Source organism: Amblyraja radiata, chromosome 28 (assembly GCF_010909765.2).
Source record: "Amblyraja radiata isolate CabotCenter1 chromosome 28, sAmbRad1.1.pri, whole genome shotgun sequence".
In the NCBI taxonomy this organism is placed as follows: Eukaryota; Metazoa; Chordata; class Chondrichthyes; order Rajiformes; family Rajidae; genus Amblyraja; species Amblyraja radiata.
The window spans coordinates 11,441,420-11,463,595 of NC_045983.1; the positions used below are offsets into that span (position 1 = coordinate 11,441,420).

General features: G+C 41.2%; 1 protein-coding gene across 1 annotated transcript in view; it reads left to right on the top strand.

The window, feature by feature from the left end:
- Positions 1 to 1,329: 1,329 nt before the first annotated feature.
- LOC116989141 overlaps positions 1,330 to 22,176 on the top strand; it is a 65,414-nt gene continuing 44,567 nt past the window's right edge. Inside the window, exons 1-8 of the mRNA XM_033046368.1 lie at positions 1,330 to 1,475; positions 7,931 to 8,075; positions 9,583 to 9,808; positions 10,839 to 10,962; positions 11,483 to 11,651; positions 17,006 to 17,184; positions 19,179 to 19,322; positions 20,188 to 20,349. Of these exons, the coding sequence (XP_032902259.1) occupies positions 1,392 to 1,475; positions 7,931 to 8,075; positions 9,583 to 9,808; positions 10,839 to 10,962; positions 11,483 to 11,651; positions 17,006 to 17,184; positions 19,179 to 19,322; positions 20,188 to 20,349 (1,233 nt within the window). The 5' untranslated portion in view covers positions 1,330 to 1,391. The remainder of the gene's footprint in view (positions 1,476 to 7,930; positions 8,076 to 9,582; positions 9,809 to 10,838; positions 10,963 to 11,482; positions 11,652 to 17,005; positions 17,185 to 19,178; positions 19,323 to 20,187; positions 20,350 to 22,176) is intronic.

A 22,176-nucleotide genomic window follows, 5' to 3' on the forward strand; every position in this document is an offset into this window, starting at 1 on the left:
ATCAGAGATGCCAGGCCAGAATGATAGGTGAAAGCCAAAGACATAATAATGAATATTACAAAAAAACACTTCCACCAATAAAAGGGCTAAATTACCAATTAATATGGAATATTTACTAAAATATTTTTAAAGGGAATAAATTGAATATTGCGCTTCCTAGAATTATGAAACAAAGAAATAAACTTTGTTGGAAACACTCAGCATAAAAAAACCCATCAGCTTCAATGGTAAAGAACTGTAGCCCACTTGAAAATTCTGCATGGAGTTGGGAAGAGAATACATTAATAGAAAACATAGAAAACATAGAAAATAGGTGCAGGAGTAGGCCATTCAGCCCTTCGAGCCTGCACCGCCATTCAATATGATCATGGCTGATCATCCAACTCAGTATCCTGTACCTGCCATCTGGCCATACCCCCTTATCCCTTGAGCCACAAGGGCCCATTAACTCGCTCTTAAATATAGCCAAGGAACTCCCTCAACTGGCCTTCTGCGGGAGGATTCCAGAGATTCACCACTCCTGTGTGAAAAAAGTTTCCTCACTCTCGGTCCTCCAAGATTTCCCCCTATCCTTAAACTGACATCTTTTTTGCCATCAGGTAGGTCAAGTGCACTGCCTTACTTTTTTCATTGCTCTAGTGTCATTTATTCCCACAGGAGATGACTCTTGATTTGGCAACACATCAGCAACCACGACAGTTCTCCATGGTCACCTTGGCTGGAGATGTCCTGTTCAGTGGAGATCTCAAGTTTTCTGTTGAAGTGCAGCCTTCTGGTGCAGTAGAATTCTTTTTTTTACCTTCTTTGTGTTCTGGTGGAGTTTCCAATCGAAGACTGTTTGTGGTTTATTAGCTCCTGGATCTCCTGGTTATTCTTATCAAACCAATTCTGGCAGTGAAAACTATTTTTCCCACGTAAATGACAATATAACTATCGGAAGTATGGTGAAACTAATTATAAATGGGGACACATTGAAGACACCAGTGAAAATGTGTTCAGGAGCAGTTGGATGCACATTTCAGAAACATGCACATCTAGATTTAGATCAAGATAAATGGCTTTGTTTGATTTGATAGTTTGTTGTTGCTCTTAAAATGTCCTCAGAATTGTTGCACTGCTTATAATTTTCAGTATGATAATTAGCAAAGTATGTGTAGACTTGTTAAACTAACAATGACTTTCCATATACTGTATATACCACTACCTTTGAAGTTTTGCAGCAGTAACAGGAATTTGTTCTCCATTTTTGATTTTCTGCGTTCCTCTACACCATTCACTCACTCTTCCAATTATATGTCAGCTTTCCAGAATGAGAGAGAGATTTGAAATCTGATCACTTCATTATTTTGTTTGTAACCACAGCTGGTGATTATTCTGACCTGTCATCTGAGATGATCAACTTCATTGATGACACCTACAAACTGGTTTTCATGGAGATGGAACAGCTACTGGCAAGACACGAGGCAAAACAAAATGTAACATGAACTTCTTTCAATAATTTAAGTTTAGTTATTATTTAAAGTGTGAATCTCTTCCTTCACTGGTGCATTAGTATATTATGATTTTTGAACACAGGTGCAGAATTGTTCAAGCATGCAGAGGCAGCGGAATTTATAAAATATTTAGTTTTATAAATTTGTGTTCAAAGTAGTTCTTTCCCTGATACCTTATACCTTTGGAAGTTTGATTTAACATTATGCAGTATGCCTGAGAGTCAGTTCTCAAGAGTTTGCCAGCGAGGTCGGTGGGGGCGCGGCGAGCCGGCTGCCCTGCCAGCAGCGTGTTAGTTTGTTCTACTTTTTTTGTTTTTTTAGTGTGTCTCAATGTGTGTTTTTAATGTTTCTCTGTGTGTCTTGTGTGGGGGGTGGTGTGGGGGGGTAAGAGGGAAACCGCTTTGGTCGCCTCCTCCACGGAGAGGCGACTTTTTCCATGTCACCTCCCTCATGGCCTAACATAGAGGATCAGTGCGGCCTTTCCCGGAGACGTCGCGGAGCGGGCGAGCCCTCGCCAGGGGTTGCGCTCTGCGGAGCTCCAGCTGGCGTGGCGTCCGGAGCCTGGGATTCCTCGTTGGGGACCCTGGAGGAGAAGAGGTCCAACCTCTGGCCCGCGGCCTACTTCTAACCACGGGTGCGGCGGGGACTTACCATCCGGAGCGGGATCCCTCGCCGGGGATCCCTGGAGAGGAGCTCTGACCACCGGCCCTGCGGTCTGCGGTGCTTCTGGCTGCGGCACGGCGGGGACTTTAGATCTTCGACCGCCGTCCTGCGACCTACACCGTCTTGAAGCCGCGGTCTCCGGTGGGGAGGCACCGATTCAGGACTTGCCTGGACTTTGTCTGCACATCTGGACACCCGCAGCGGTGATTGCGGAGGGTTGTGGTCCCGACCACGGGGGAAAATGGAGGAGGACTGACCAAATTTTGTGCCTTCCACCACAGTGATGAATGCTGTGGTGGATGTTTGTGTTAAAAAAAATTATTGTGTATTGTGTGTTCTTTTTTAATTGTACCGCTGCTGGCAAATTCATTTCACTGCACTTTATGTGTATGTGACGAATAAAACTTGACTTGACTTGGATGGGATTGTTGCAGGATTCCCAATTTGCAAGGTAAGATAAGTTGACCCTGACAGTGTATTCCCCCGGTGGGAATGAGCAAGAACCTTGACATTACTTTATCCCCATTGCATTAAGCAGCGGTTCCCAATTATGCATTTGTTTTGCAGAAGTGGGCAGTGGCTCTAATTATATGATAGCCATGTGATGGTGGCCAACAGTGTGACAACCTTGTGAAGGAGAGGTGGAGCAGTATTTCAACAACATACTGGCTCAATTAAGGGTCTCAACCCGAAATGTCACCTATTCCTTTCCTCCAGAAATGCTGTCTGACTCGCTGAGCTACTCCAGCGTTTTGTGTCTATCTTTGGTTTAAACCAGCATCTGTAGTTCCTTCTACACATACTAGCTCAATTAGTTGGGACTGGGAAAGGTTACTCAGTGGTTAGTGGTTATTTTGTTTCTTCTTCAGTTATCCAAACAGATAATTTAGAAATACAATGCAATAAATCATTCAATATACAGTAATTAGTAATAAAATGATTTAACAAGCATGATTTAGATGTTTGTATTTGTTGGTCGTTGTTATTATTAATATTCTTAATCGGCTTACTTTTTCCTATAAGGTTCACACTGGCTTTGAGATTCAGTTTAAACCTAATCTATTTACATGTCGTACACCTTTTTATTTTATTTTCTAAAATCATAGATTAGGAAAAAATTAAGTGGGAGAGAGGGATTATTGAAAAAAAAAAGCAAGTAATTATATCTGGTTGAAAAATGTACAGTGCAGTTTACCTATCCCCCTTCAGTTTTCAGTACACACTTAAACTGCCACTCCCTGAAGAAGCTGGAATAGTCTTTACAGATGGTTAATGGAATACAATTTATTTTTCATCTTCATTCATACCCAGTGTTTTCCCTACTCTATGCCTGTATTGTGATGAAAATTAAGTGACCATGGATCTTTTTGAGATTTACTAACTGGTGATTGAATTACCCATTGCCTCTTCCTTCCAAAATCACCACCGATAGTCATTGTACCAAGTCACAAAATTACTTCTAACAAAATAACAGAAAGCGGTGTAATATTACAGCCTCAATATGTGGCCACAAAATACATTTGCGCATTCCATTGATGTATGAGATTTAACAAATGTTTCATTTCTGGAGAATGAACCCATTCTTTCCTGAATTCAGCTGTTAAGCAATTAGTTTCAGCAGCATCAATTTTGAATAAAATAGGTAATAATAATGACTTGGGTTGAAGCTCCCTCCTCATTAACTTGTTAATGTGTATAAACATTCAAGCAGTACATACGGAATTTATTGTAACGTGGAAAGGTGCTGAAATTCATTCAAACAAGTCTAATTTACAGTTGGTTTAAAAATGAACCCTATTAAACTCACGTCAATCAGAAAAATGCCTAATTACTTATATTAACTGGGAGTGGTGATGTTTGCCATAAATCTCAATCTAATCTTTCTCAGAGTTTGACAGCTTTGGTTGACCATTTAATTTGCAGTAAAATTTACGATGTATTGGGTGATATTTCTAACTTCCCAGTCCAAAGTAAGTAATGTGTTTGCTTGAAGAACATTTGTTGTATATTTATAAAGAGATTTAATCTGAAGGAATGGACAAAAATTGAAGTTACACTCTGCTTTGGTCTCAATCAGCATGAAAATTGGAAGATGAGAGAAAGAAATACATTTACGTAAAAACGCTGAGCAATAGCGCTACGATTTTTCGCCACCTTACTTATTGTTTTCCTGTGCTGCAAATGCATCAAGTTTTGTTCCAATCGGTGGTATATTTTAAAAGTTATTAAGGTTTAAAAACCTCTGCTGTCAGTCACCGGCCATGGCCCACCTCCCTGCCGGCGTCCACCTTCCTGCCGGCGCGGCGTTCCTGCCGGGGATCCCGAGGCCTGAGCCTAGCTCTGAGGGCGCTGACAGCTGATGCTCCTCCGGGGCATGCAAGAAGGTAGAGGAGCGGCAACCTTGAGATCCTGGGGAGGTGAGGATGGAGAGTGGGGGAGGAAGGGGGATAGAGGGAGAGGAGGGGGGTAGGGAGGGAAGAGGAGTTATGGAGGGAGGGATGGATGGAGGGACTGAGGGTAGGGGAAAGGAGAGGTGCGGGAGGGATTGGGGGAGGGTAGGAGGAGAGGGGTAAGAAGAGGGAGGAGCTGAGAAGGGAGAGTGGGGGAGGAGAGCGAATAGAGGGAGAGGAGGGCAGTGGGGGAGGTGGGGAGGGATAGTGGAGGATAGGTGGAGGTGAGGAGTGGGGGATAGAGGGATAGGAGGGGGGGTTGGGAGGTGAGAGGAGTTATGAAGGGAGGGAGTGACTGAGGGTAGGGGCTAGGAGAGGGAGGGAGAGGTGAGGGAGGGATTGGGGAGGGGAAAGAAGAGAAAGGGTGAAGAGGAGGGGGATGGAGTGTTGGGGGTTGAGGGGAAATGAGCCATGCCTGCGCAGTTGGGGGCTACGGGTGAGTGTTGAAATATTGCGTTGGGGGAACGGATTGCGTTGGGGGACCAGGCCTCCTGTGTGACAGGGACCCACTTAGTCTAGTACATAACTAAAACTCTCATCTTGTTATCTTCTGGTTTGCATTGTTCTTACATTTGCGCAAATATGATACACGATAGTGCTTTGATTTTTCGCTACCTTACTCACCATTCCCCTGTGCTGCAAATGCAACAAGTTTTGATCAGATCGGTGGTATATTTTAAAAGTTATTAAGGTTTAGAAATCTTTAAAACTGCGCATGCGCAGATTGGTCTCCTTTCCTGTCAGTCACCACTGGGACGGCGACGCCCCTTCCTGCACCATCGCCGCACTGATTTGCTGCGTCCGCTGTCATTCACCGGTGGCGCCCGTCTCTGCCCGGCGTTGCCCGGCGCGGCCTCCGGTCGGCGTGGCCTCCAGTGTCAGTCACTGGCGGTGCCCGCCTCTGCCCAGCGTTGCCCGGCGAGTCTTCCGGTCGGCGCGGCCTCCAGTGTCAGTCACCGACAGCGTCCACCTCTGCCTGCCGTTGACCAGCGCGTCTTCCGGTCAGTGTGGCCTCCAGTCGGCGCAGCCTCCTGTCGGACCGGTCGGCATCGCCTCCGGTCAAGGCAACCTCCAGTCAAGGCAACCTCCAGTCAGAGGAGCGGCAACCTCAAGATCCTAGGGAGGTGAGGAGGGAGAGTGGTGAAATTGAGGAAGAGGAGGGGGAAGGGAGGGAATGGGGGGAAAGTAGGGGAGGTGATAAGGGAGAATGGGGGGAATTGAGGGAGAGGAGGAGGTAGGGAGGGAGTGGAAAGTGGGGGAGGTGAGGAGGGAGAGTGTTGGAGGAGGGGAATAGAGGGAGAGGAGGGGGGTATGGAGGGGAGAGGAGTTATGGAGGGAGGGAGGGAGGGAGTGACTGCGGGGGTTGGGGAAAGGTGTGATGAGGGATCGATTAGGGGCAGGTCGGAGAAGGGAACTAGAGGGAGGAGATGAGGTGTGAGTGTGGGGGAGGAGGGGGAATAGAGGGAGAGGAGGGGGGATTGGGGGAGATAGGAAGTGGGGAATAGAGGGAGAGGAGGGCAGTGGGTGAGGTGAGGAGGGATAGTGGGGGGGGATAGGGTGAGGCGAGTGGGGAGGTGGGGATAGAGGGATAGGAGAGGGGTAAGGAGGGGAGAGGTGTTATGGAGAGAGGGAGGGAGTGACTGAGGGTAGGGGAAAGGAGAGGTGAGGGAGGGATTGGGGGAGGGAGGAGGAGAGGAGAAAGAAGAGGGCGGGTGAAGAGGAAGGGGAGAGAGTGCTGGGGATGAGGGGAAATGAGCCGTGCCTGCGCAGTTAGGGGGTATGGGTGAGTGGTGGAATAATATGTTGGGGGAACAGGTTGCGATGGCGGACCAGGCCTCCCGTGTGAAAGGACCCAACGGGACCCACTTAGTCTAGTTTTAAATTAAAAAACAAAGTCAATTCTAAAAACACATGGAAATCATTAAAGTTATTATTAAAGATAATGGTAATATTACAAGTACTTATATCTTGTGGCAGGATCCAAACCCATATTGATTTTAATGAGTTTTCCAATCCTGCAGATTCGGAAGCAGAGAGGAGCATTTATTTTAATGATTGTACTTTCTTTTAAAGTATTTAATATTTTCTTTGTTTTTTAATTAACTTTATATTTTATTTTAAATGTTTTCTTTTAACTATTTATCTCAATATGTTATGTGTGTCCAAATATCAGACATCTAAACACTGTAAATATCAATGACAACTTTGAGGAAAGGTTAATCTTTGGCTCCGGCTTTGCTTTGTCAGAGGGAATGAGGGACATTATAGGGTCAGTACCTCTACTCTTTGCAGCCATTGCTTTGACCTAGGTGCTTGAATCAAGATAGCCAGCGAGGAGGCCCCATCACATCAGACTCAGGTAAATGTGATGTGTAGGGCCCATGAATGACGATAAGGTAAGAACCCCACCTTGCAGCATTTGGACTACTCTGATGGATAAACATTTCCCAGATCATTAAATGGGATGGGTTCTTTTGCATATTGCAAAGAGCAGAAACCTAAGATATTTTGATGGGCAATTTCTTTCAGTCGTACTGCACTCTTGTATTATTTCACTGGTCCAACAACAAAGGAAGAGTAAACACGTTGGGGGAGAAAATCACATTGGCAGCAATTAATGTTCCATGCATCCAGGCATATAGGCATGGGCATTAGCAGCAATCAGAGATGCCAGGCCAGAATGATAGGTGAAGCCAAAGACATAATAATGAATATTACAAAAAAACACTTCCACCAATAAAAGGGCTAAATTACCAATTAATATGGAATATTTACTAAAATATTTTTAAAGGGAATAAATTGAATATTGCGCTTCCTAGAATTATGAAACAAAGAAATAAACTTTGTTGGAAACACTCAGCATAAAAAAACCCATCAGCTTCAATGGTAAAGAACTGTAGCCCACTTGAAAATTCTGCATGGAGTTGGGAAGAGAATACATTACATAGAAAACATAGAAAACATAGAAAATAGGTGCAGGAGTAGGCCATTCAGCCCTTCGAGCCTGCACCGCCATTCAATATGATCATGGCTGATCATCCAACTCAGTATCCTGTACCTGCCTTCTCTCCATACCCCCTGATCCCTTTAGCCACAAGGGCCACATCTAACTCGCTCTTAAATATAGCCAATGAACTGGCCTCAACTACCTTCTGCAGGAGAGAATTCCAGAGATTCACCACTCTCTGTGTGAAAAAAGTTTTCCTCATCTCGGTCCTAAAAGATTTCCCCCTTATCCTTAAACTGGTACATCTTATTATTGCCATCAGGTAGGTGGTGCACTGCCTTACTTTTTTCATTGCTCCTATGTATTTATTCCCACAGGATCATGACTCTGATTTGGCACACAACTCAGCAACACGACAGTTCTCATGGGCAGAATTGGCTGGAAGACGCCCAAAATCAGTGGAGAGTAAAGATTTGCACCTGACAATGCGGAGACGATCTGAATTTCAATTAAATTCGAATGGTAATATGTAAACAGTAGCAGTAGTCCTTAGCGATAACTCTTGGTTAACCATAAACTATAGGTGCTTGGAAATGCTATTCCACTAACTTTAATTAAGAGCAAGTCATTTTCTCTCTGGAATTCTTTGGAAGTCCCATGAGATTGGATTTACAGAGTTCAGTAGGGTGGAACAGATTAAAAATCTCCGTTGTTTGTGTTTGTCTCGTTCACATGAGTGGTTCAGTTGTTCATAATTTGATGAACCTAGGGCACAGGTTCACATCACAGTGTATTAGTAATTCAGCAATTCCTATTCTCGGATCTATTCTCAAAGGGCATTGCAACCAATTAGCATTGGTTATGTTCTGGTAAACCAAAATTAGTGAGTTCATCTCCACCCTGGCATGAGTTAAGATATTAGCTCATGTTTGAGCAAACACCAGGAAGTATATCTGAAATTGAGACAAATGGAACTGCAGATGCTGGAATCTTGAGCAAAACACAAAGTGCTGGAGGAACTCAGCTGGTTAGGCAGCATCTGTGGAGAGAATGTGGGTTGGGATTGTTCTTCAGGCTGATTGTAGTAGAGTGGAGGAAGCTGGAAAAGAGAGGTTGGGCTGGGATAAAGCCTAGCAAGTAATAGGTGGAAACAGGTGAAGTGAGTTTGATTGGCAAAGGGGTGGAGTAATTCTTAAATTATCAGATTATATTAAACATCCATCTGGTTTACCAATATCTTATTTTCTGCATGACAATCATTAGATAGAATCCTGCCATGCCTTGTATATTAGTGCTTAAAACCAATGTAGCCAAGAGAATATTTCCATAGAGTTCACATGCACTTTATAGTTTGCCAGTTTGAATATCACTATGAAGACCAAATATTCTTAAGCCTATCTTGTAAATTATGTATTTGAGTAAAAGTATATAAAGAACAGAAGACAAATTTAGAATTGCCTACAGATTGATACACATAATTCAAATGATTAACTATACAAAAATCTTCCATATCAGAAAAAATAGTTTTAGGGACAGTAAAAGATGATAGGTCCCTTTACAAATAATCTCAATCTTACATACCAGTTATCTGAATATACCATGTAAACTATTCCATCTGCACCAGTGAGTTGTTTCACAGGTGGAATTCTCTTCTGAATTCTATGGACTTCTCTGCCACAGAAGGCAGTGGAGGCCAATTCACCAGATGTATTCAAGAGAGAGTTAGATATAGCTCTTAGGGTGAACGGAATCAAGGGATATGGGGAGAAAGCAGGAACAGGGTACTGATTCTGGATGATCAGCTATGATCTTATTGAATGGCAGTGCTGGCTCAAAGGGCCAAATGGCTTATTCTTGCACCTATTTTCTATGTTTCTAGGTGCACAATCATTTATATTTAATCCACAGCATATTTTCTGAACAGAATTTGCTTCTCACTTGATTAAATATATTTTAGTCACAATTTTGCATTGCATTAATATACCCTGTGAAATATCTTCTTGGATGTAATGACTTAAGTGTTTTGCAGATGGCAACAACCTGAGTCCCAAGTTGAACCCTCCAGCGCTGAGCTGTGTGCAGAGTGAGGTACTTGGAACCTCTGTCTGTGCTGTCCTCAGGTCAGATCGTGAACAGATGCTTGCTGTTAGTGAACAGCTGAAAGGAAAGTTGCTTCCATCGACACTGAGAAGCTTCATTTGGCTGGATAAGCTGCTGAAAATGAATGAAAAGTACCAGACCAGAGCTTCAGTAGAGTAAGAAGAATTTGTTTGTCATATCATTTCAATATTTTAAATAGATGATGTAATAGAACATACAACAGCACATCACAGGAACAGACCCTTTGGCCCAGAATGTCTGTGCTGAACACAACGCCAAAATAAACAAATCATCTGCCTGCACTTGATCCATGCCCCTCCATTGCCTGCATATCTATGTGCCTATCTGAAAGCCTCTTAAATGCCACTATTATATTACCTCCACCAACAACCCTGGCGGCCATTCCAGACACCCAAAAAATGTGTAAAAAAGAAGTGCCCTCGCATCTCCTTAAAGCTATGCCCTCTTTTAGGTTATTTAGGTTATATGGAATTATTTATTGATCTTAGCTTTGAATATTTCTCAAATATTCATTTCTTGGTATGTGGCTATTATTGTAAACCTAACATTTATTATCTAACCTTAATACATCTGAAGTAAATAGTGGTGAGATAACTTCTTAAACCACTGTAATCCTTGTGGTGAAGGTATTCACTTACTGCTAAACGCAATGATGGCGTATCTACGACCCTCCAGTTTAGAAAATTATGAAAAATTAAACACCCGTGAGTAAAGAGATTTTCCTAAAACTCAGTCTTGAATAGCTTGTTCCAGAGACATGGAGAGCAGAAGTCAAATATTTAAACTAGTAAATACAATAGTAAAACCTATTTGTAGAACGGATATGTCAAGATAGGCTGAACACACTACCCCACGCTCTCCTTGTTGCCCTGCAGTTTGTATTTTCCCTTTTAAGTGCTTACCCATTCAGTTCCATGTTCAGTACCAGGTTACTATTAAACAGTCATTTGTAGGAGCTTGCTGGGTGCGGGTTGGTTGCCCTAATTTCTATGTTACATCAATTTATTTTGCTTGGATTGCAAAACAACAATGATGTCGGTTGCTTTGGGTAATCTTGAAAGGTGACATGGAAATTAACACATGTTTGAATTCTGTGTTTCTTCATATTTTAATGTTGCTTTGCCCTGTGGATGGCTGTGTGTTTAATATTTGTTCTTCACACAGAAATGTTGAGAAAACTACCAGGGAAAGGTTTGGGTGGGTACTTGAACGCAGAGTGGCTGAACTGAAACTGAGAAGTGCGACACGTTCTCCTATTTCAGGACTAGTAGAAAATGCTGTAGTTGAGGTGAGATCGCACATTTTATTTTTAATTCTCTAGTATCCTTTATCAGACTGGGATGGAAGCCTCCTCTCTATAATCAGATATAAGGGTGTTAAGTGAAAAATATGTTGGATCAGACTCAATCCAGTTCCTGGAGATACAAGGAACGGCAGATGCTGGTTTACAAAAAAAGACACTAAGTGCTGGAGTAACTCTTTGCATCTGTGGAGAATGTAAATAGATCTATCCACAATCCCCAGAGATGCTGCCAGACCTGCTGAATTACCCCAGTACTTTGGGACTTTTTTTCCAATCAGTTTCTATTTAATAGTGCTCATGCTACAATCAGCTCACATTATTGGAGACCAATCTGCATCTCATACATTACTGATAGCTGCTAAATTAAAAAACAATGAAGAACTAATTTTCCTGAATTTAACTGGGATTTTGGTCATTTATTATAATATGTACAAGCAGTCTAGTGTATAAATGTATGCAAAACAAACATAACCATGGTTCAAGCTTATATTTCCCATTGAAACAGAAATTTGAGAAGACACCCTGCATGCAGCCCTTTGCCACAAATGAGCAGATGATTTTAGAAGCCAGCAAAGCACTCAATGTCCTATACGTTTATGATGGAACCTACCAACCACACCTAATATACTGGCTCTTTCCTCTTCAGATTGCTTTTAAAAATGCCTCATCCAAGTGTGAGTAACCAAAAAGTTTGTGTTATATCGGTAAATATTTAAAATTAGATTAGATTAGCAAAACTCAGAATTGATTCACTCAATAAATATCATTGTTATGTACATAAAGAGAACAGATGGCATAACTCTGTAGGTACTGATCACATCCCATGTTGTAGAAAGTGCTCTGCAATTGGTCTCAAGACTTGATCAGGGAGAGAAAAATCAGATAGTAGCATAGAGTTGCTATCCAACAACGTCAACTTTCTGATATCATGACTTTCCCAAAATGAAAAAATTCCCAAGATGCACAGAAGAGATACCAGACTAGATTACCAAAGGCTTGATCAAACAGGTAGATTTTAACAAGAGCCATAATTTGCAAAATATACATGGTGGGGAGGCAAGGCTTGGGGAAAGAATTCCAGACCTGCTGATGGGGAAACAGTTAAGTTTGGAGATGCTCAAGACCCAGACTTGTTGGACCACATACATCTCAGGGGGATCCAGGTCTGCAGGAGATTATAGGCTGATGTCTTCTGGAAGGTGCCCATATTTTGACACTTATGGTGTAAAATCAAGCTCAATTTTGACGCCTCTTATTCATGAATAGATTGACATCATGCAATAGTTAATCAAACCTATGAAACCTGTAGCGTAGAGGTGAAAAACCATGAGAAAATTTCATCAGTCTTTAAAATGTTTTTAATTTTTATGCCGACTTTAGAAACAATAATGTGATAAATTGAATACAATATGTAGTAGGAAGATTTAAGGAGTGCAAAAGGATTGTTCGGAGAAATATAGTTCATAAGTAGTAAGAGTAAGATAGAAGAAGATAAAGAAGAAAGGTTGGAAGCCAAAGGCAAGAAAGATTAGTGCCATAAATATGTTTCTTAACCAGGAGAGTGAAAGATCTCTTCAGATATTGTAACAAAATTCTTTGCTTTTATATAAAAAAGTGAAGCTTTTTGAGGAAATGGGTCCAGCAATGGAGGAAATAGGCTGGCACTCCATGACATACGAGGGAAACCTGTACCGTCAAAGGAGGTTACTTTTAGATGAAGCATTAGCCCCAGGTACTATATTTTTTCTCTTAGGTGGAGTTAAACTGGAAGTATATGGTAACACTCCCTTCCCATATTTATCCTTAACTCAAGAATGCTAAAACAGATTATCAGGTCATCATCATTTTGCTATTTGTGGGAACTTGCTTCACATACTTTTGCTGCCATACGACTTAACATCATGACTGGGGAGCATCTATTGCACAAACTTGGAACAACACGCATAAAGGGAGAGCAAGAGAGACATGCACACACACACACACACACACACACACACACACACACACACACACACACACACACACACACACACACACACACACACACACACACACACACACACACACACACACACACACACACACACACACACACACACACACACACACACACACACACACACACACACACACACACGTAACACACCCTTTTCCTCAGATCTCTACACCCTGCTTTCTCAATCTCTCCACCTCGTTGCTCTTTTCCCTAACTTCTTTCCCGTACCCTCAGTCTACTTCTCTCTTCACTCCCTTCACCATACCTCGTCTCTATTCTTCCATTCCATTCCTTCTAATTTCTGCTTCATTTCCAACACATCATCACTCAAAATAAACAATGATCTAAACTCGGGGCTTCTATCTCCTGCTCTCCTCATCAACAAAAGAGGTTTCCATTCCTGGGGTCGTCTTAAAATCAAGGAATCTATATTCAGGTTCTCCTCTTAAAATCTAGGGATCTCTATCCTTGCCCCTACCTCTTAAACTCAGGAGGCATCTTATTGAGCTGCTCTTAAATACGAGGAGCTTCTGCTCCTGTCTAGAGGATTTGAGCCTCCCTGAATATAAAGAGGAGTGCTGAAACAAAGGGGAATGTGTTTGAAAGGAGCACAGACATGGAGATTCGCTGAGTTTAAGAGGAAAAGGTGAACTTGAGAATGCTAGAGTTTGGAAGAAGTACAGGAACAGCAGCATCTTGAGTATGAAAGGAGCATAAGAACAGAGGCCCCTGAATTTGGGAGTAGCATTGGAACTGAGGGCATCCCTCCCCTGAGTTTGGGTGGAATGCAGAAGCTGAGGCTCCCCTTGAGTTTGAGAGGGGCATTGGAACAGAGGCCCATTGAGTTTAATTTGCTGTAAAACTGTCTGTAATATCATAAAAGGGACTCAGGATATAAATACAGTTTTTTTAATCAAGCAAGGTAAGGGAGATACTGATCTATATTGAATTGTTTATTAAGTAATACTATCAAGGATAACGAGCAAAGATGAATAAATGGAGTTGAAGTATATGTAATTCATGAACCGGTTGAATATCACTACTAGCTTAAGGACTGCAAAGCCTAATCCTGTTCCTGTACTCAGGAAGTTAAATTTGGAGCCATCAAAGATTATGAATAGATATTGCTTAGACAAAAATCGTAAATCTATTCCTTTTAATTGAAAGAACAAAATGTTCTAATTTTCTATTCTTTAGCATGGAAGAGATCAAAAATGGTGATTCATAATTATAACTGTGAGAGGTGAGAGGTCATAAACATTGCAGGTTGCAGCTGAAGGATGTTAATGAATGTGAAATGAAATCATCTGCAAAAGGATAGGTTTGAATAATGACTAGGAGCTCATTGATATGAAGTAAGAACAGAAATAACAAGAAGAGGACTGAGCTGTGGTGATCTCTTGAATTATTTGCAACAATTATGTAATGAACTACGAGCTGCATCACAGATAAAGTAATGTGACAAGAAACTGGACAGCTATGAACATAGCCTTGATGGAACATAATATACATAATGATGGTACACAGCTTAACTTTATAACCCCGAAGGTTTTGAAGATAACCATGACAAGGACATGATTCACCAAAGTGTTCAAAAATAGAATATGATAAATCGTAGTTCTTTCATAAGTAATTGTATCTATTTTTCTAAATGTTCCTAATATATGCTCAAAAGAAAGTGCATGCTGTGTAGATGTTTGACTTGTTTTGTACAGGTTGAGGGAATATACATTGATTTTTAATTTTCAAAATGGCATTTCAAAGGCAATATTCCTAGTCAATGCATTTAAATGCAAAACAATGCTGCTAATTAATGTTCCATGTAATGAATCAATCAATAGCAATACTGTTTAACAAAGTAAGGACAAAGCAGACTAGTCAAGAAGTAATGAATGGTTAGTACACAGCAATGATTTTAAAAACAATCCAGCACAGGGGCGGCACAGTAGGATAGCTGGTGGAGCTGCTGTCTCACACGTGCGGGTCGACTTTGGTTGTTATCCTGACTTTGGTTGTTATCTGTGTGGAGTTTGCACCATCTCCCTGTGACTATGGATTTTCTCTGGGTTCTCCGGTTTCCTCCCATGTCCCAAATATGTGGTGGTTTGAACATTAATTGGCCAATGTAAGTTACTCCAAGCATATTTCTTGTGTGTATGACTGCAGAAACAACATTTCATTTGAGCCTCTATGAGGTTCAAGTGACAAATAAATTGTATTGTGTATTGTGTATTGTGTATGGAGTGGACGCAAAAGTGGGATAACAGAGAACTAGTATGAATGGGTGGTCAGTGTGTTTTCTGTGAGCTGAAGGGCCTGATTCTATGCTATGCCTTTCAATCAACGCATTACTGGTCATGCAAGGTTGTTGTTTCTCCTGCTGTGGTATCTAGGAGCATGTATCATAATCTCAATAGAAGGCAATGCTGAGGGAGGGAATCTGTTTTGCTTTGAAAATGTTGGAAAATGAAATTGGAAGTTCTATATCCTCAGATGCAGTTGTCACTCTTTCCTTCATCCACCCTGACTTACAAAGAAGTCCTTTTTTCCTTCCAAACAGGAACGCTGTCATCATCCTTCTTTTCTCCAAAGTCCTTGAAGTTATCGTAGCCTCTCAAATTTATGCTTATCTTGGCAGAATTCCTTGAGTGAGCATCTATTTTCAGGTGTGAAACCAAGCACAACACCCAGATATTTCTTATAAGGCATAAGTGACATTCTATGTGATTCCTCAAACTGTCTGCAACCTTTTACAGCCAACTGCTATGCATCGCTACTATGACTTGCCGGGTGACACCAGCTATCCATTTCCACTCTTGCCACATTGATTCATAACAATAGAATCATCAGCAATAATTTATCTTACAGTGCTCACAGTATTACCTCGTTTTCCCTGAAACATCGTTCTAAATCCCTTCCCCCTTCATATCCATATGCTGACCCACAGCAGTATCATCTGAACACATGGCATCGGTTTCTACATGTATACTGCTGTCATTTGTTTCTACATTTATTTCTCTTGACCCATCCTCTTTGTCTTTACATTGTATGATGGGTTATCTCATGTTCAATTTCAGTTGAGCAGAAATTTCCTCCCAAAATAATATTGGGAAGATCAAACCTGTTGTCCCAAGGTTTGTCACAAACTTTGTTCTTAAACCACCAATTCCTCCCTCTCCTTTACAGTTAACTGAATCTGAAACAGCAACCTTGGTATCATAATTGTTTCTGAGCTTCAGACCAAATATCGGTGCCATTGCTAAGATTGTTTCTATTTCCATAACATCCCCTGACTCCTCCATAACCTTAGCTATATTCACTAATAAAACCCTCAGTCATGTCTTTGTTGCCGCCAGACTTAACCATTCAAATGCACTCTTGGTCAGTCTTCCTTATTCAATTTTCTGCGAACTTGACATCATCCAAACGTCTGGTCCTCGTACAGCATTGCACCGCATTTTATTTACTATATACTTTGTGCTTGCTGAGTTATGATTAAGCACCAGTTAAGCAATTTCTGAGTTTTAAAATTCCCACCTTTATTTTCCAATCCTTCCATGATCACACCCCTCTCAGTAATCTATTCCAGCTTTATACATTCTGAGATACCAATGTTCTTCTGGCCTCTTGATCATACTCAAATTTAACCACAACTGCCAATGACCTTAAACATTGAAATTCCATCCCTCTCCATCTCTATACAGATATGTATTTTTCCTCTTTTAAGATACTCCTTAAATCCTACCTCATTGACTTTGCACTATTGTGTCTTGTGTGATGCAATTTGTGTTTCTGCCCTGCTACATTAAGATGTTACGGGAATAGACGTTGTTATTGTTACAAGGTAGAATATTGTGATTTTCAACATGATGATGGGGCAGGAAAAAGAATAAGGGTAGGGAGAAAATGGGTAGGGTAAGCAATTCAGAGATAAGAGAAGTTTCTAACATAGAATGAGATTGGATCATAGAGAGGTAGTTGATAATTTTGAATTTTATCCAATTGTACAAACATCTATTTTGTGTGCCACAGCTGAACATCCGTATGAGTTGGCAATGTATCTGCACCTGCTCATTGACAATGTATTCCCAACTTGGCCGGAAGTTTTTGGAATGGCTGAAAAAGTGATGAATCGTTTAGGAAATGAAGACCCAATACTCTTTGCTCACCTTCATTCTTCATTCACCAAGAATGCCTTAATTGATCCCAAAGTAAGAATTCATTGACATCAAAGACCAGGATAATGGAGAACAACCCTATAACTGTGAATAAACTGGAGTAATGCGATAAGACCACAACTGTTTATGTCATGGATCTATCATCATAATATTGGGTAACAATGATCTATGTTTGGTAGGATGCTAAAAGCATGACACATTTGGAGTTTGCTGTGACCATCAGGGAGTGGTGATATTCTTCAATCAGGGCCAAAGGGTGTAGAAAGCAAGATATGCATCAACATAGCGGTGGCGGTGGTGAGTTATGGGGCCTAGAGTGAGTGGAGGAAGTCAGGTGCTTTTTGGCGCTCCAGAAGGACTTTGAAAGTAGGTGGAAGAGTGAATTTGTAGTAAGTGTGGGCCAGCAGATGACAGGTAGAGGTAGGGGCATCAAGGCTTCAGGAGTTGGCGCCATGGGGCAGGTGGGAGGAACAATTGATTGGGGGATTAGGAGAGGAAATTGGCATATCAGGGCATATGGGATAGTGTCATACCTTGAGGGCAAAGCGTCAGGAGTTGGAGTGATGATTGGAAATCAGGTAGAAAGTAATTAAAAGCTGCGTCTTGGCAGTCAGCGGTATGGAAACACAGATAATGTTCTTCTGGCCTCTTGATTATACTCAAATTTAACCACAACTGCCAATGGCCTTAAACACATCAAAGGCAGATATCAGGAGTCCTGCTGAAGACACCTACTTGTGAAAAAAATCTGAAACGTCCCATCTTAGGGGTGTTGATTCAACCAATGTTATTGCTAACGTTGCTTATACACAGCTGGTTCATTTATATCAATCTAATAAATCTATAACATCAAAATGTTTGTTACATTTCAAAATATTTCAAGTTACTGGTGCACTTAAGACAGAAAAGGGCATCAAATAGACATGAGTCTATTTGCAAAACTGTGCTTTCATGAAATGTAGCCTGATTGGAAGGGAGAGAGGATTAGAAAACTGGAAGATCTCTGATAATTACAATCATCTAGCAATTAATAAATGAAACTTTGGCATGCTGTACTGATTGTCCACTATATTTGAAATCATTTAGTGAGGCTGCATACCAGGAATATAAACTAGTTTTCCTAAACTGTGCAAGGTACAATAACAACTGGAAATACACAACATATCACGTGCAGAAGAGGTTTACTAGAATGCTTAAGAAGGAACTGCAGATGCTGGAAAATCGAAGGTACACAAAAAAGCTGGAGAAACTCAGCGGGTGCAGCAGCATCTATGGAGCGAAGGAAATAGGCAACGTTTCGGCCCGAAACGTTGCCTATTTCCTTCGCTCCATAGATGCTGCTGCACCCGCTGAGTTTCTCCAGCTTTTTTGTGTACCTTACTAGAATGCTGCCTGAATTTGAGGATATTAGATACAAGGAGAGGTTGGACAAATGTAGCTTGTTTTCTTTGGAGCGTCAGAGGCCAAAGGGAGATTGTTTATAAGATTGTGAGAGCATAGACAGCGTAGACAATCAAAACTTTTTGCTCAGGATAGAAATGTCAAAGACTAGAGGACATAGCTTTAAGGTGAGAGGGTCAAACTTTAAAGAAGATGTGTGGTGCACATTTTTTATACAGAGAGCTGTGGATGCCTGGAACACTCTCTCAGGGGTGGAGGTGGAGGTAGATATGATAACGGCTTTTAAGAGGCTTTTAGATGAGCACATGGATATGCAGGGAATGGAGGGATATGGATTATATGCGTGCATACATTGCTTAACTTGCCATCATGTTCAGCACGGACATTGTGGGCCGAAGGACCTGTTCCTGTGCTGTACTGTTCTATATGCTATGAATCTGTGGAAAAAAATCAATATCTTTTTAGGTCCAGTGCTCTTTGTTAGAACTTGAGAGCAGCTGTTATTGGAAAGCTTCGAGCCTTCCTTGCTGACTTTTCATCATGAATGTTTTAGGAAATACCGTTCTGAGCTGCTCCATTCCACACTATCCCTGCTTCAGTTAATGCCTTTTCATTTCTCTAATCAGGAATTCCTACTGGAGCAAGTTGCGCGGGAAAAGGCACAGGTTCAGCAGTTACATAGTATTGGGCACAACTCTGAAGATATGCAACACATAAGCAAAGAATTGCTGAAAAACCCAATTATACTCCTCAGGAAATGGATCGGAGAGGTAAGGAAAATATTCAGTGGGTTCTGGGAATTATGAAAGCCGCATAATAAATGCAATTCGTTCATTCCTTTTTTCTTCCTTCCTCGCCCCCTCTCTTCCTTGTGTCCCATGTGAATTTGCATCCATGTGTCCCCTTCGGCCTCCCCCATCCCCATTCAAATAGATTCCTTCCTCTGGCTTCACAATTTGCTCCTCTTCTATCTTTATTTCACACTTTTTGTGTTTTCATCTTGCCTTTGTCCAACCATCTGCCTATCAAAATCTCTGCTTGCATCTATCCACCTATCTGGTGGACACATGCAACAGGCTTTGTCCTGTCCCCACCTATTTTCCAACTTTTTACCACCCCACCATAATCAGTTTGAAGAAGGGGCCTGACCCGCTGAGTTACTCCAGCATTCTGTGTCTTTTTTTGTAAAACAGCATCTGCATTTCCTTGTATCTTCTTAAGTCTTTCATTCCTTTTCTTTATTTCCTGTGCTTCTTAGCAAAGGCAGTATCTTATTGATAATTTAATAGGCACTCTGCACTCTTTAGATACCTCACACACGTAGCTACCTTTTCATGTGTAAGCCTACGCAATGAGCTGTTGGGCTACACAATATCAGCACAGGTCTTTCACAACAGCCATCTTGTGCATATACATCACTTGGGATTGCAGGAAAAAACATGAATTCCCACATTTAAAATCATTTTTCTACCTGAGATCATTGAGAACAATTGTAATGCCTACAGTATATTAAAAAAAACTAAGCATAGATTAGGGATTGAATCTATCTGATTGGCATAACTCATTATGAATTGACATACATTACACTGTTGGATGAGCAGTAACTTGTTTCACTCAACTGCCTGTGTGCCATAGGGTTTTGTAGGCATCTTGGACATGCCAGCCATGTTGCTGATCTGGGACCAGCTCTTTATGCAAGACTGGAAGCCGCGGGTGATGGAAGATTTCTGCCTGACAATCCTCTTGTTACTGAGGGAACCTTTGATAGAGTCTGATGATCATCACAGTCTGAAACAAGTAAGACAAAAAATATTATTGCCTTAAACTCCTTTCATACTTTCCACCTATTCACTATGATTCCGAAAAAAAAGAAATGGAATTCACAGGTGAAGCTCACAGCACAATAAAAGGTTGCCAAAATGGAATTTGAAAATAAGAACATAAAATGTTGAAAATAATCAGCACAGGAGACAACATTTAAAAAATATATAATAATATTGAGAAGCATAAACTTTTGAATTTAAAACAAAACTAGGCATATAAATTTATCTCTATAATAAAAATTTTAATAATCCAGAATCTTATTAAGGAAATAGTTAAACATCAACTTTAATAGAAAAGCAAAAAACTACCAATGCATCTGCAGAAAAAGCTGGAATTACTCAGCAGGTCAAGCAGCATTTGCGGGATGATAAACAGACTTAACATTTTAGATTGCCGACCTTCCATTATGCTTCTTTATGTCATTTAAAAACAATTGAATAGATTTTTTTTGCCTAGTTCTTTGCTACAAGAATTACTGGTGCACCTTGCATTTAGGGATGAAGGGTGGGAGTGTGAAAGCAGTGAACCAAACAACCTCTTCCTTTTTGTGTTTTGGAGCATAATTACTTTCTGTCAGATATGAGAGCATTTATCCATTATTATTATCCAAAATCCATTATTTTATTAAAAATACAGACTAACAGAAATTAGCCGTCTTTGATTTTGTTAATGTTTTATTACGTGGCAAACGAAAATCAGAAATGTACATTGGTAGTACTCTCTGGCGTAACCGGATTTAATAGTTTCAAGAGCCATTAAAGATTTGCGATGCAGACACAAGAAATTGCAGTTGCTGAAATTTTGAGCAAAGCACAGGGTGCTGGAGGAGCTCAGTATCTGGGGAGGGAAGGTGATGTTTCAGGTCGCAACACTTCTTCAGACTCAAAACTCAAGAAGACCAACGATGCACTCATGCAAATTTAAGTCTTAAATAAAAATATGTCCGCTCACCATAGAAATAATTTTAACAAAGTATTTCAAAGGCTCTGTATGACTAATAACTTAAAATTAAGATATTATTGTTTTAGAAATAACTGTGCCATTGTGCATGACAATCTTCACATGTTTTTGTGTAAGAAGGAACTGCAGATGCTGGTTTAAACGAAGATAGACACAAAAAGCTGGAGTAACTCAGCGGGACAGGCAGCATTTCTGGAGGGAAGGAATGTGTGACGTTTAGGGTCAAGACCGTTCTTCATGCATGTTTTTGTTTGGACAAGAAAATATATGGGAGTTGAAAATGATTTGTGTGAAGCATAAGCATAAGCTTGGGCACTTAAGGATTTGTACTTTATTTTTGTTCTGTAGTATTTGATACTTGGTATGTAACAATCAGGCACGTGCCGTGAGTAATTACTCAGGGTAGGCAGTCAGTCGGCTTTTTTTTAAATCTTAAACCGCGCATGCGCAGATTGTTCTCCTCTCCGTAAAAATAAAGAATAAAAATAAAGAAAGTAACAATTCAATTTGCCCAAGGCTTCCAAATCTCCTTCATTCTGAATTACTGAATGGATGGGGGGTGGAGGGTGACGGCAGGTGAAGAGGGTGGGAAAAACGGGAGCACACCGGGACAAGTTGAATCAGTTGTGATCTTATTGAATGACAATACTAGTTCAAGGGACCAATTGGGGGGAGAGTTCCTTTCACAGCGTGTGGTGAGTCTGGCCAGGGGTAAAGTTGCGGGGAGGGCAGGAGCATTGAGAAGGAGGGGGTCGGGGATCATGCCAGCAACTCACTCACTTACCGCTGCCGCGGCGCTCTGGGCGCGGAGCTACAGCATTGTGGCCGGGGAGGGAAGCA